Raw genomic sequence first — 16,167 nt, forward strand, 5'->3', positions numbered from 1 at the left:
CCTTGTAGAGTCCATGCCCCAACAAATTGAGGCTGTTCTAAGGGCAAAAGGGGGTGCAACTCAATATTAGGAAGGTGTTCTTAATGTTTTGTACACTCAGTGTATATACTGTATGTAGGCTACTGTATGTGTACACCTGACGTGAGGAAACTCTGAAAAGCTAAATATTTGTGGTTTTCAAAGTATAAAGTAGGTACACTGTACTATGAACGTGTGAATGAACTTCAGTTGGGTTGCAACATAAGTCAATTTATTCACTCGCTGTGAGTTTGCTGCCATTTTCTGCCGTGCGCTTGCACGCACCGGCTAAAGTGGCTGTATAAAATAATTAGAGAGTGGCATGAGTGTGACTAACACGACATGGATCAAAAATACATTATTTGGTTCATCTCAATTCACTATTACTTAATTTATCCCCAGTGGCAATTGTTTACAACAATGTGTAACCCCCCTTCTTCCCATGAAATTCTCAGAATGGTATTTGTGTTTACTTGGTTAAAGTGAAGACACTCATTTTAACTATCTTAGTCTTGGGAATCATTCAGCTGTATGGATTTGCTATAATAGATTCAACATTTTAAAAAATTCAGGCCTCTGGACATTACAAAGTTGATTGTCTTTATGGCTACCCAAACTTTGCTGCACACCTATACTTCATTGAGGAAAGATTCACATTTTTGTACTTTCACTGCATAGAACTGACACCTAAAGTGGTACAGTTATTTCACACGACTAGAAATGGTTGATGAACGAGTTTCAAACAACTGACCAAAAGCATACTTACTTAATCCTCTTCGTTCTTAAATGGAACAGAAGGCTTTCACGAGAAAGCGCCTCTGTTGCCGATATTTTGACTTTTTGGGGATGTTTTTCCATGACAGGCCACTGTCCTGAAAGAAGAGAGAACCCAGTTAGCCACTCCATTTTAAACATAAACAGTAAATAATATAGTAATAGCAATATAAATACACACCATGATGATGTGGCCGTTGACACTTTGCTTCTTGAAAGTCCAATATCGTGAAAACCTGACAGCAAAACATTTTAGGACTGTATCAAGAGTGGACTAAGGAAAAAAGGCCCAGTGCAGTCAAAAATGTGATTTTCCTGTTTTTTATATATATTTCCACACTATGAGGTTGGAATAATACTGTGAAATTGTGAAAGATAACGATAATGCTGTTTAGTATAAAAGCTGTTTGAAAAGGATGCCGGAAATGTCTGCCTGTTTTGATGGGATGGAGTTTTGGCCTGCCTGGTGACATCACCAGGCGCGCTGATAATCCATCCATTGTTGTCTAAAGAAAAGGAGAGAAGGGAATCTATTGGGTGATGAAGTCGTTATCTATGAAAGTGTTAGCATTGTGTCCCTATTCACAGGTGAAAGCTCTCACCTGAAGTGGTCTAAGGCATGATATATTTATGTGTTTACCACTGATTAGGGTCCCAGGGGAAACAGTGACCAAACTTTGGTTCCTACCCTGTTACATTATTTTGAAGGTGCAGAAAAAGGCTACACTTATTGACATCCAGCACACAAATTAACCTGCCTCTGCTATGGCATTTGTGTCTATGGGAGAGCCACCCCTTAAGTAGACAGGAACTGACATTTTTTTGCAATGGTAAACGGCCTGAGTGAACTATCTTAATTTATCCACCATCTTTGGCAGAGCTATGGCAATGACCTAGGCCACTTCCTCTTTTGTGAGCCTGTGGTGCGTGTCCGTGAGGGGAATGTGAGCAGAGCAGGAAGAGGAAGTGAAACTAAGGCGATAGGGTCTGTGAGCGCCAGGCTGGCACCAACTGGACAGGGCTCAGAGGACCGTCAACCGCCGCCATACTGACCAATCATGTGATGGGAAGTGACAGGACAGGAAGTAGCAAAAAGACAGATATGGCTAAAAGTCAGAGGCCAGATGTTGCTTTAGTACCAGTCATGACAACGCTGCTTTATCCTTTCGTGAAATCCACTGGTGGAGTGTATGTACTGTTATAAAGGGGAAGTGTGCGACTCTAGAGAGCACCTACAAAAGTGTTCTAAAAAAGTTTGTTGGGTTGTGACTTGTGAGTAATTTCAACATTATATATTCTTTCAACATGCTTTACTAAAATAGTTCCCTTTTAGATATTTAAATAATGTCAGAATGTGCCATAAACAGATCAAGAGTAAACAGGAATACTATCCATATGCAAACTATTCCCATAAATCAGAAAATACACTTGTGGACATGCAAAGTTCACTGAACCATGACCGGCAGTATGCAAATGATCATATATCAATTATATACACAACAGTAAGTGTATGCTTTGCATTGGTGAACAGGTAAATGCTGACCCCTAGATGCAGTTGATTTTGTCCTGTAGGCCTAAGGCACAGCAGAATTGGAAGCAGTGCAGATCAGATTAAACAAGCCTTTACTGACCTCTGGTGGCGAACATCATTACTGCTATTTTATGTGCAAAGAATTAATGTCACTTGCACAAGTACAGTGAAATGCCTTTCTTGCAAGCTCCGAACCCAACATTGCAGTTATCAATATCAATGTAGCACTAAAAATAACATACGGTAAAAAAAGAAATACACGAGTTGGGTTACAACTGGGTGAACAGCCTTGGATAAATGTTTTGTGGAAATCGTTGTTCTGATCAAACATACATAAACACAGACATGCTGAGGAATGTGGTTTATAGTCTGAGTAAAAATATAACAGGAATGTTTGTTTGAAGCGCTTCCATGGCTTGTAAATATGCAGACGTTTCAGCGCACTTTCTGAGCATGTCAATGTGACAAGGACATTTTTTTTTAAATGAAACACCACAAGTACAAAGTAGGCGTAAACAGAAAATAACTTTTCCATGTAACTTTTCCCCGCAACATAAAAACAGCAGCATCCACAAGGTGTTCATGTTACACCAGGCCTTTCGGGGTGAGCCACTGGGAAACTTTCTGTATTCATTCATGTGTTTAGACCTCTTCCCCTCACATGGACACATTAACCTCCCCTCCCTCCATCGCTCCTCTAAAATATATTCCTTTCTATCCAGGACCATATGTTTGACCCGTGGTCCCCGTGAATGCAGCCATCTGCTCCGTCCTCCAGATGATCCGCGGCTGCGTGAGAATGCGCCTGCCTTTGTACAAACTCACTGGGCGCGATGTGGGAGAATCCCCCCAGCCCCACAATGGAGAACAGTCAGACATTTTTAACCCATTCCCGGCCACACCTTCCTCAATGGCAGCCATCCCATCCCATTGTGGCGCTGACAAGGGAATGATGAACTATCAGTTTCTCATTACTGAACTGCTAACCCGTGCCATGGGTTCAGTTTTCCTTTTATTGTGCTCCAATTATTTTTGTCGTTGCGATGACCCATGAATCTTACTGGAGATGGAGGGCAACTGATCAACATATTAAAAGGGGGAGAACTTTTATTGGATATCATTCGACAATTTAAACTAATTGTCTAGTCATTGCGAAAAGGGAGATGGAAGCAGAAGCCTAACTGTTCCTACAGCAACTCAAGTATTGAGATTTGGTGTCACTGCCTTTCACATCTTGAGCTACTTTTAGCTTTTTGTCATCTTTAAAATAGCAGCCACGCAAATGACACAGCAGTTGTTTTGGCCAGGCTTCAGCTGTCATCTGAAGGCATTCAGCTTTATTGCTATGCAGGGAGTGAGCAGTGGGGTGTAAAGATTAGGGATGAAACAAAAACCCTCTTATCTCCATATGAAATCTGATCCGCTTGACTACCCCCACCCTATGCACACACTGAACTCCCCACACACTGTGAATAACAAAGGACTAACTATAGAAGAGAGTAGTCCCCTGTTACAGTAGCCTACAGATTAATCTGTGGGTAGCATTTTGTTGAGCTGCTTTACATTGAAACAAACGTTCCAAAGTCACGAGTAACTGTGCTATAACTAGGTTGGCGCAACAGGACGCTATAGGCAAACAATCCAATGTGCCACTGAACAAGCTATACACAAGTTATTTGGAATGACTCACCACAATTTGAAGAGGCATGTTCATTTGAGAATATAGTCGATATTATGCAAAAACACTGATGGCTCCATGACAAATTCAGTCTTTGTAAATGTAGTGCTGCATTTCATGGATGCAACCATTGTGGGCAGATTCCCTCAAACACCTTGAAGACAGCAGAAATACATTCATTGTAAGAGACTAAACAAACATTGTTTAAAAAAAAAGTTTATTTCCAGTACAAAAAACAATATATTAAACTTAATACAAACAACTCAAAAAGTTATCTATAAATACATTAAAATAAATTAAACTTAATTTACTAAAGATTCTCCATTAACACTAAACAAGCTTGAAACATGTTGGTCAAAAAGGCATTTAAATACAATGGAATGCAAAAAGAGCATCCACTCTCAGAACCAACTACCAAAACATCTCAGAAACAAACATCTACCATTTGATCTCCCAAAGGACTTCTAGAAAGACACAATTCAATCTACTGAACCAGGTGCAGTTTAGGTCCAACTCAATAGAATCAGATTTCAATAACAACCCAGTTTAATCATAGCACTTTTCCATTTACATGTATTTTTCTGCTAATCAGGGATTACATGCAGAGTCTACCACACAAGGGATACACACTGTACCCTTGGAGTCTTCAGAACGTCTACATACAACTTCAAAACACATTTGCAGAAATCACAGAAACAAGTGAGAAAACAATGATTAATTCTCACAAGCCACCTCGCTAAGTTAGGAAACCGATTTAAGCTTTGATCTAAAATAGAAAAAAAACAAGGTCCCCCTGCAACTAACAATGAAAATTGCAGTTTCCAACCAAAAAATAAAACAGTAAAAGTGTTTTTTTGGAAAGGGTACATTTCTTACGCCCAGTCTGAAGAACACAGTGTACAATAAAGAAAAGAATGAGCCAGTATACAAAATATCACCACATTAGTCAACCAACATTCATAGGGGGAAATCTAACTTGGCAGAGATGCATTGTGTCCTTGTCTTTGGCTTTTTTAAACATTCTAAGATTCATTAATTGCTTCTCAAACTGTTGTTTCAATGACTAGTACACTTCTTACAACTCCAGGTGGCAGGAATGGAGGACTTCCAGCACCAATCACACTGTGATCACATTTTTTTCTTCTTCAAAATAGTCAGTGCAACGCAACTTTGGCACCTTGCCTTACTGTTGACTTGGACCTCAAATTGTACAGCTTAATTTCGCTTGAGCTTAACTGAAGCACATTTATGTGTCAAGGATCTGCCTGTACAATACAGTAGGTACACAATAGCATACAGTCAAGGTTCTTTAAAAAAATGCGCAAGTCTTTCAATGGACAAGACAAGAGTCACGGAGTGGTTCGGGAAGGTTTGAGTAGACCATCCTACCTAGAGGAAGAAGCTAGTGCCGCTGCAGCACTCGCTGCTGAAGCCCTCGTCAGGCACTGAGAGCTGGCTGAAGATGGGCAGCCGCCGACCAGACCCATCTGGACCAGAGGAGTCAGACCCACTGAGGCTGCTGGCTGAGCTGCCACACCCGCCCTCGTGGTCAGACAGGGAGGTGTAGGAGAGGCTCCTGGCCCCAAGAGCAGGCCCACGGGGGGGACTCTGGCTCTGCTGCAGGCCGCAGACGGAGGGGGAAGGCACGGGGGACAGTCCACAGAGGGAACAGCCTGAGTCAGGAGAGGGGAGAAACTGAGACTGGAGATCACGGGCCGGCTCAAAGACACAGTCCACCTCGGAGAAGGCGTGGGAGAGCAGGTCGGTGATGTCAGCTGAGGTGGGAGGGGAGCCTGAAGGCACTAGGAGGTAGGGGTGGGGGAGGGAGGGCTCCAGGGGCTGTGGAGGGGCAGAGGGGAAGCCTGCGAAGCTGAAGCTCTGCCTAAGTAGAGGGGGTCGTCTGGTGCGGGGGGCTTGGGGACCAGGACCAGGCCTGGCGGGGCAGGGGCCCAGGTCGTCCTCGTTGTTATGAACAAAGTGGCAGCGGATGCCGTAAGGACAGAAGCCGATGGTGTGGAAGGTGCGACAAGGCTCCGTCTTGTACTTGGGGTGTCTGTTGAGGTCACGTATCTCATCAAAGCCGTGGGCAAACTGGCACTTCCCCCCGTACTTACAGATGCCACTCTCAGCAAAGGTGCGGCAGAGTTCAGTCTTATAGCGTGAGGAGGTGGGAGACCCGGAGACAGGGCCACCAGTAGGGGAGGCTGGGGGCTGTTTAGGCTCTGTAGAGGCCCAGCCCAGGGTGCACGTGCTGGGCTCCACCATGCTGACCGAGCGCTCAGCCCAAAATGACATCTTGTTCAATCTTGATGGGAGTGAGGCCTCTGTGTTCTGCCCCCAGTGGCTGGAGGTCATGGATGCACTGTCTGTGGAGTCTGTAGAGAGGGCAGAGCTAGATGCAGAGGGGGAACAGGGCTTATTGTAACCAACAGGTCTCACTGGGAATGTTGACTGCTTGGATGCGTCCCGGAGGTCCAGGCTCAGAAGCTGCTGGATAGAGACAGTAAGAAAAGGAAAAAAACAATGTTATACATACATCTCCATTTTCTGTTGTCTAAAGAAAACTACAGTCAAGCCATTAACAGTATCTTATGTTTACTTCATCTCGAGGACCCACTTCTATATAAAAACAAAGACAGGAAATAGCAAAACCAAGGGAAACATCTGTTCTATTCTTTAGCTAGGCCCACGTTCAAAGGCCTAACATGAGTAGGCTAAACTTTGTAAGAATTATATTTTCAAATGCTTTTAAACGACCAAAGTAACAGCATAGTTCAACTCAGTCGACCATCTAGTTAGGTGCTATAAGATTTATTTTGCAAATGGCCAATCGTTAATGTGCAAGAAAGGCTGGACTGTCCAAAAAGTTCTGATTTGCTGTGGGTGACTTTAGCCAATGTAATTTAGAGGTATTACCTCTAGCTAGTTGCTTGGATTCAGTTAACGTTACTTTAGTAAGCTAACAGAACAACGTTACTATAGCTAGCTAATACCCTTCGTTGACTTTTGAAGCGCGCACTAAAACTAATTGAAATGCACGTTGGTTTATCTCCACAGTTGGCTTTTGCATTGAAAGCTTCAATCGTATTTTGGAAATGAATGTTTAGTTAGAAAGAGCAATCGATCTAACACGTTAACTACAAATTGTGAGTAATTTCCAGTGAAAAGGGTTAAATGTACGTCAATTAATGACAAGATGCTTTTGCTCACAAGCAGTTGCACGACTATATGCATTGATTTGTAAGTTAGTCAGACGCAAATTCTCTGCCATATTTTCTAATAAATATTATTCGCTTATTATTATTATTAGTTAGTTAACTAACAAACATGATAGCACGAACCACCAAAAGTTACCACACCACTAGCTGGGGACTGAACTTGCAAGCAATCGAAAACAAATGGCTGCATAGCGCAGCATTGCAACTTCACTCACTGCCTGTATTCATTCGAAATCGAGTGGTTGGCAAGTTTAACTAATTAGGTAGCTAGCAAAACTATGCAGTGTATGCATATAGCATGCTGGATTTCGCGAATTTATAAGGCATCCGTTGATTTGTGCAACGCTAGCAACATAGACTTGCTGCCAGACACGAGTCATCGTTTGCTGGCTAACTAACTAGCTATTTTTATGTTATAAAAATCATCAAATTACCTTGCACATAACCTCTTCCAAATCAAGAAATGTATTAAGCGCGTATGATGGCATTTTCTTGAGATGGGGTTCCCTCTTGCACAAACGGGAAAGTCTGTTAGCTCCAGTTGACAAACTTTTCAAACTTTTCTGTACGAACTGCAAACCGTGTGTTGGTGCACGTGTGGTTTTAACGCTATACTGTATACGATAGCCACACCCCCGCACCAACTCTCATCCCTGTGTATGGCCCACGGTGCAGCCTAGTAGTTGCATGCATGCCAGTCATGCAAAACAGCACATCACAACAACAAATAATATTTTGATGCACATCAATTGATGGACAATATTGGACAACATAACATTTCTCTCTTACAATCCAAAGCACAACGTGTTTTCATACATTTTAATTTTGAGTGATTACAATTTAGAAAGACTCCAAATATATGGGTTTCTGTACAGCACTTCGAGATATTAGCTGATGTAAGAAGGGCTATATAAAATAAAATTGATTGATTGATTGATTGATTGATTGATTGATTGATTGATATATGTTGTAGTTTGATGAAGACAGAAGCCACAAGCACATATTCACGGTCAAATTGTACAAGATGATGAAGGTAGTGGATTTTCTCCTCACACAAATATTAATGAGCAGATGATAGGATGCAATAACAATGTAGCAATTCAAACCAATGTCAGTGCACTGCAATGAGCAACAGTACCTCATGTAAAATAGCAGCATTCTGCATACCATCCAATCACACATGCAATGAATCCAACAACAAGTTGTGTCCATAACATGCTCATTCAATGCATGACCACATTGGCCAGCATGGTAATGCTATGGTCACAAACCTTCTCACTTGTGGCGTCTGTAGCCCACATTATTAACTTATGGAAATCTCATAACACACATGAAGATATAGTTTCATCCTCAAGGCTCACCAAATGAAAACATCAAACTCGTTCTGAGTTTGTGTCCATATGGAGGAGGATCTTGAAGTACCCTGATGTCACGATCACGGGGGAGTTATGTCCTGGTCAGATAAAAGAGACCAGGGGCCAGGGGATCTAGTGTTGGCTAGACCAGGCAGAGCCCACCAGCAGCATCAGCCACTTGGTTATGGCCCAACTCACAGTAACCCTGGAGCTCAAATATACAGAGACGACAGACCTCCTGGAGAAAGGCCTTTGATTTCAGAGGTGGAAGGTGTTGAATGTTTTCACCCCCAGGCCAGAGATACAGACATTAAAGCCAATGCTGCCTGGAGGTGACGGAGGGAAGGCAGGGGTGACGTGGTCACACGTTGGGTGCAGCCAGCATTGGGGACTTTCGTTTAGAGATAGCACGGTCAGGGACGGCAGACTAAATCCTACCAGACGTAGCGTGAGTGGAGATGGTCCAGGGGACGTTTGGCAGACAGATAGTATGTGATCCTGGATGTTCAACACTGTTCTCAGTAAGTCAAACATCGTTTAGAGAAACTGTTGCAGGATCCTATCAATTGCAGTTTTATCCCATTCTCCCTTTCTCACTTAGTATGTAGTCAGTAATGACTTTTTGGTTCCCATTATGGTCCCCCTTTTCCATATTGAGCATTGCACTAACAAGGCTATCTCCCTTGTTGAGGGAAAGGAGAAAAATGCCAAAAAGGAGGAATGGGGGTAGACAGAGGGTTAAGTTAGGCCAAAGGGGCTTTTTGAGACACAAGGGCACTTGTGAACAAGCTGACTTAGGTCTTATGTCCATGCACTTAAGGTCTTTCAGTAACATAACTTGAGCTCAGGACAATGCCAAAAGAAAAGCTTTGTTTTGGTTATGCCCAAAGCTCAATGGTTTGTCCCCTCTAGAAACAGCAGCACATTTTAATCAAAGGTCCTCTATATGAGATGAGGAAACTCTAGCAGAGTTCCAAACAGGCTCCTCTATCCATCCCCCCAGTATCAATTGTAACGACAACTTGAAAGACACAACAAAAATAACATTTGTCACAACAATGAAGAAATGAAACCTCATTACTATAATTGAATGTAATGCATTCAAGTATAATGTATTATTCAAGATTTCTTGTCCATTATCAACGTCTACTGTGATGTGCTATGGCAAGACGAAGAAGAACGACTGTTTTCAAATTCTGGAGCCACATGCAAAGAATTGGAAATGGAAGAAAATTGTGATTCTGCAATATTTAAACCGTTCAAATATAACCCATAACTTTGGTTCCCATTAAAAGAGGACAGGAAAACACAGGGCTTAAGGGAACAGTCCTGACCAGTGTGCTGGCTGTAACACCTCACAGACAAGACCTCCAAACCATTTGGTCTAAAGACCATTAGAGTGTGGTAAACAACAATCTGTGAGTTTGTTTTGGGTAGTTTAAGCGGCGCGTTAAGGGCTTCTATGTTTGATGCAATGTTGTCCAAAAGCAGGGGGAGTGGCTGAGTGTTGTGTGGCTAGGAAGAGAAGGGAGAGAGAAGAGGTGGAGGTGCGTTCTTGCCTCCTTTAGCTCAGCTTGGTTAGTAGGTCTTTAGTGCATAATGAGTAAGATGTTTTGTGGATAACAATGCCTGCCTCCCCCGTTGAGGAGGTGAAGGGGAGTGGTTTGACTGGAAGGGACTGGGGGAGGGGTATTGGGGATGAGGGGTGATTGTTTAGGGGGGAGAGGGCTAAACAACAGTGTCAGGGGGCACTGAGGAGCCCTGCCCCAAACGTCCTCTCCACCACCATCACTCATGAAGGTGGTGTGTGTGTGTGTGTGTGTGTGTGTGTGTGTGTGTGTGTGTGTGTGTGTGTGTGTGTGTGTGTGTGTGTGTGTGTGTGTGTGTGTGTGTGTGTGTGCGTGCCTGTGGGATGTGAGATGCTAAACTTTATCTGTGGTTACTATTATATAACATGCAGTCAGGCAGCAACCAAAGAACCATGGAAAGATAAAGTTGTTTATTATAAGCACAATTTGATTAATAAAACCTCAACAGAAGGGCATTGAAAACAAGACTTGGGTAGCAAGGGAAATTACTTAATGGGGCTAAATGCCACAGGTGGTTTGAATAATTTGCCTCAGTGAGTATGGGCATTTTGGCATAATACTATTCACACTGTTGAGTGAGGTCTAATAATGGGACACCATTAGGGACTATGACAGAAAATCCCTGCCCCCAGCACCAGGACTAAAAACAAAGACTGACTTGACAGGATCACAATGCTTCAGTGTTACATGAAAAGACTGCTTCACACACTTCTCAGTTAGACATTGTCATGCTAATGTCATTTGTGCAATAGCAAAGCATGGGGAATGTGACACCAAACCCAATATTGTTTAAATTAAAGTATAGACTCATATAATACCCACCAATATACATGATTAATCTACTCTAAAAACACTTTCCACAGTTGTTATGCAAAATGGCCAGGTTTATCTGTCTTTATAAACCGGGTAGTTTGGGTCATGGATGCTGATTGGCTGAAAGCCGTGGTATATCAGACATTATAAACTGGGTGGTTCGAGCCCTGAATGCTGAAAGCCATGTTATACCACAGCAATATACCACGGCTAAAGGCTATATCCAGGCACTCCGCATTGCGTTGTGCATAAGAACAGCCCTTAGCCGTGGTATATTGACCATATACCACACCCCCTAGGGCCTTATTGCTTAAATATACCACGGGTATGATGCAAAGTTACTTGTTTACTGTTCTAATTATGTTGTTAACCAGTTTATAATAGAAATAAGGCACCTGGGGAGTTGTGGTATATGGCCAATATACCACGACTAAGGGCTGTATCCAGGCACTCCACGGTGCGTCGTGCGAAAAAACAGCCCTTAGTCGTGGTATATTGGCCATATACCAGACCCCCTCGGGCCTCATTGCTTAAGTATGTTTCTGGAAATCTTGAGTATTCTGTACCAATTAGGTTGGACATGACAATCACTCAGTCAGTTCTATACTCTGGCAGCTCTAACTAGGGCACACCTAGGCCTTTTGGTGTGAATCCTTCATATTGGTCTGTGAGGCCTATTTCAAGTCGTAGTCCAACTTCATTGCTAATGAGACAAACAACAACAGTCAGGGCCTGGAATCAGAGGTGTACCACATGCAGCCTACTCTTTCAGGCTAGCTCCCATGATCCTCTGCTCTGGGCCATTTGCAGACAGCTCTGTGACAGCGGGTCGTGCCATTTGTTTGTCCTCTCCACAGTAAATCTGTTGTGATTTCATTTGCAGGTGATGAAGTGCACACCCCACTGCGATGATTCAAATGTTTGTGTGTTATTACGTGTCACACACACTGATGTCCACTGTTCGACACCATATATCTGTGCCTGAACAGTGGAGAGACAGCTTGTGCTCAAATAGCCAAAGCAATAGTTGAAATACTGTAGCATAATGCTGTGAGTAAACAGTGGTATGTGTTTCTTTGTAGGATTGGGTGAAAATGCTGTAAATGGCTATGCCAGAGGTTTGATGATAAACAACAGTACTGTACTATTTTATGGATTCTAATGTTAGCAGTGTGTCTAAAGACCTCTATTCTTCTGTAAGAAAGTATGGCAGATCTGTGGAAAGTGTTAACTGCCAGAGAGATCCTGAGGGGATGCTAAGAGCAGGTGATACACCTCCACTTAAGACAAGCCAAAACAATATCTCATCCTGAGGGGAGGTATTCACTCTGTCAGGACAGAATGACAGGTAAACCCTCCCCAGCACAACCTCTCTTGCCAAGGTGTATAAGTGTGTGTCTGTGTTTGTGAGCATGGGAGTGTGTGACACAGAACAGGCTGAGGGGGGAGTTGGGGGGGGGGGGGGTAGTTTACTCAGCCACAGTCCTGGAGCAGAGAGGAGTCTGGTTACCCCTACACAAACAAACGGCTTGACCGTCAGATCAGGTCTCCAGAAAACCACAACCATATACAAGCTAATGAACTATTGGCAATACTCCAAGGTTTGTCCAGGGGTTATGGATGAGTTATCAAGAATCACTCTGGTTTGTTGTTAGAGGATGTGCCATCCAGTGCAGGCAGTGAGATAAAGCACAAGGGAGGATAGAGGAAGATTGATTTCTGGTGGTCCTTCTCACTGGAATTGTGTGGCCAGATATAATTGCAAAACCACATGAGGCATTTGGGCCTTAAACTACTCAGCATGCTCTTGAAAGAGCATTAGGGAATGGCAGGTCATGGCTTTGAGGGGTCCAAATGGCATGTATTTGGCAACCCGATCCAAGGGGTCGGTTGTTAAAGGCCTAGTAGAGCAAAGGGACCAGAAAGGGCATGAAACACTTTTCCACAATGCATTGGAACAAACTAACTATCTGCAGTAATGGCAGGAAAATTAATAAATGTCTAATAGAGTATGATTTCAGAGCATTTAGAGCAACGTTTTAGTCAAGTGATGCTTTTTAGATCACTGATAATCATTTAGCGACAAAATACTGACCTCTTTCTGTGGACATTTTCGGTTACTTGTGTGAGGAGTCAGTATATCATTTTAGCCTTGGCTTTAATATGTTGACATACACCAGCTGCAACAACCTGGCCCCAAACGCCTTACTCATGGGAGAATGGAGAGTTAGAGAGGTAGAGTGAGAGTGGGAAAACCTTTTATTTTAATCTTTGGATATGAGAGGAGAGAGGGTGCTTTTCTTCATTTCTCAGAGGGCCTGTTTTCTATTTTCCAGCACTGGCCCCACAGGAAGGCCCTTGTGTTCCACACGCTGTCCGCTCTGTCCCGCTCCCCGCCGAGGGCCCTATCTTACCTCACATCAGGCAGATACGCTTTCAAAGGCTGCCCCTGCTGGCCCCCTGTATGGCCACTCTTTAATGGCCATTCAAAAGCATGGAAATGTTGGTGCATAATGGGAGAAGGGAGAGGGGAGGAAGGGGTGGAGGGAGAGAAAATGAAAAACACGGCCTGCTGTACAAAACCCCATTGAATGCAGCTCGAGGGTGCTGCACAGCTATGCCGGTGAGGGATTTTCTGAAGGCCCGGGAGTTATTTGGATGCTGCTGAACATCTGCTCGCAGTGAACAAGGCAAAGACAAGCCCACTCACGTCCTTCCTCCGCTCCCCCTCCCCCTCCCCCTCTCGTTCAGTCTCCTGCTCCTTCCCTTTCACCATGGCCGTCCAATCATAATAAACTTCAGGGCTTGCTCTAATTAGGGCTGGCCTGCCGGCTGAGGAGCGACTGACTGTGCATGCCTGAGCACAGCGATTGTGATTATCCTTCACATGAACAAAGAGCCCACCTCCACCACCACTGCTCTGTAGAGGGGCTCCTCTTCTAAAGGAAAGAATCCAACTACAGCACCATGCTGAGGGCCGTGCTCAATGAGGGAAATATATGTTATAGAATTGTGAAGAAATGGTATAGAACAAAAGTTGTTAATGACTCTGAATGTACAGGTAACTGTCAAAATAAAGGAAACACGTGAGTAAATGAGGGATACAAAGTATATTGAAAGCAGGTGCTTCCACACAGGTGTGGTTCCTGAGTTAATTAGGGAAAGGGGGTACCTAGTACCTAGTCAGTTGCGCAACTGCAATGCATTCAACCAAAATGTGTCTTCCGCATTTAACCCAACCCCTCTGAATCAGAGAGGTGCCATTAACATCCCATCATGCTTAGGGTCATGCATAAAAATGCCCAGTTGCCCATTATTTTGGCTACCATGGCGAGAAGAAAAAATCTCAGTGACTTTGAAAGAGGGGTCTCAAAGGAGCATAGTGGGGTTAAAGGGTGTGTGTATGTATCTAAGTCACCAGATCTCAACCCAATTGGACACTTATGGGAGCTCAACAAAACGCAAAATTATGTAATTTCTTGTGGAAGAATGGTGTCGCATCCCTCCAATAGAGTTCCAGACACTTGTAGAATCTATGCGAAAGTGCATTGAAGCTGTTCTGGTGGCTCGTGGTGGCCCAAAGCCCTATTAAGACACTTTATGTAGGTGTTTCCTTTATTTTGGCAGTTACCTGTATTCACCACTGAAGGAAATGGGGTCGTATCGAATGAATGCCCTTTTTCTTCCTATTTGTTGTCCTGCTGTGAAGATAAAAGTAGCTAGTTGGGCGTCTTGGATTCTTCCTCTCTTTTTTGGGGGAACAGAATTAATACTGATTAGATGGGAAGCTAAGATTTTTTAACATAAAACATTTAACAATTTCCATTGTGATAAGGTATTAGTATGAGGCTTGAAATGGAATACTATTACCTTCAGTCAACCAGAAAGAATGCAGGATGTTATACCGATGGAATCTATGAGGTATAGATATGCAAATTCATCATAAATGGCTGTGACACAACTTTTGTGCGTTTCCTATCACACATCGCTCCCAATTGTAAAGCTTTTCTAAAACTACCTCTCAGTGCTTGGCATTTTTTGCAATACAATGTCCGTCCACAGGGGAGCAAAAGGGCTGGTTCAGAGTGGAAATGGATGGCAGAGAAAACCAGGTTAGAGTGATATGACATATCAGAGTTCCCTGTTATCAGTACAGTCACATGGGGGCTTGGGGAGGAATCAGATGTCATACTGCCATTAGAGAACACAGACTGTTCTTTCATAAAGACATTTGACCATTTATTAGAGTAATTAGTGAGCGAGAGCGAGAGAGACAGAGAGTTATATTTCTCTATCTGCATCTCAGACTGAGGGAATTTCCTTGTAGTATTTCAGCACTTTTCCTCAAAGCACCACAGTTTTGTATTCCGTCAGCATGACTTTCACACAATAACAATTTCTAAAAAAAGCCTATATACAAAATGTATGGCTGAGAGTATGCTTAGAAAAAGAGACAAACCACTTCCCCCACAATCCTGTGTTGCTCTACCCCCAGCACTACGTAGGTCACCATTTGAACAACTCCAAAATCTAAAACAGGCCCACATCTCTCCCTCTCTTTAGGCTCTGTTGTTTATTCCCCCTTAAGGCCACTTGACAAATAATCTGGTTACTGGGCTGATTTGTGGATCCTGAGGGTATGGAGAGAGAGGCGGATGGGGAGGGGGGAGGTGGTGGAGTGGGAGGTGTGCGCTCCACCCAAACCTCCAGCCACCCCCCAGGCAGAGGTAAGGCAGATGGGTTCTGGGTCAGAACATGTGGAGATGATTAAGCCTCAACAGGCCGCTAGCTGCTAACCATTCCCCAACTTCCAGGTTTCTGCCAGGCCTTCATGTAAATTATGTGGTTTTATGGTCTCTCAGCCGTGTCGGTTTGGTTCGATGTTTGTTTAGGTTGCTTTGTTGGTCTTCTGTTGTTGAGAGTGTTGTTTGGTTCTGTAGCCCCTCACTGTTAAGGCCAAGCAAGGCCGCCCCTAAGGGAAAAATATTTTTCCGGCAGCCGCACGTATTGTTGCACAAATGTCATGTTGTTTCATGTTGGTGAGTATGTCATGATATGTTTAATTTCCCAAAGCATAATGTGAAGTGTTGCTACTGAAGGGTTGTAATATTATTTTCACAAAAGAAACTCAATAGTTATTAAAACTTTCCATTAATACTCTTAAACAGATTGTTAAATTGTATTGTATCCT

General features: G+C 43.3%; 1 protein-coding gene across 1 annotated transcript; it reads right to left on the reverse strand.

Moving 5' to 3' along the window:
- Positions 1-5,369: 5,369 nt before the first annotated feature.
- Positions 5,370-7,707, reverse strand: LOC311105418 (mRNA decay activator protein ZFP36L1-like; the record flags this gene model as incomplete). The annotated part of the gene is made up of 2 exons (XM_084147567.1): positions 5,370-6,491; positions 7,654-7,707. The coding sequence occupies 2 exons, from the start codon at positions 7,705-7,707 to the stop codon at positions 5,391-5,393; spliced, it is 1,155 nt and encodes a 384-aa protein (XP_084003693.1). The 3' UTR covers positions 5,370-5,390.
- Positions 7,708-16,167: the final 8,460 nt, after the last annotated feature.

Source organism: Coregonus lavaretus, assembly GCF_964263955.1.
Source record: "Coregonus lavaretus genome assembly, chromosome: 30".
NCBI classification, from domain to species: domain Eukaryota; kingdom Metazoa; phylum Chordata; class Actinopteri; order Salmoniformes; family Salmonidae; genus Coregonus; species Coregonus lavaretus.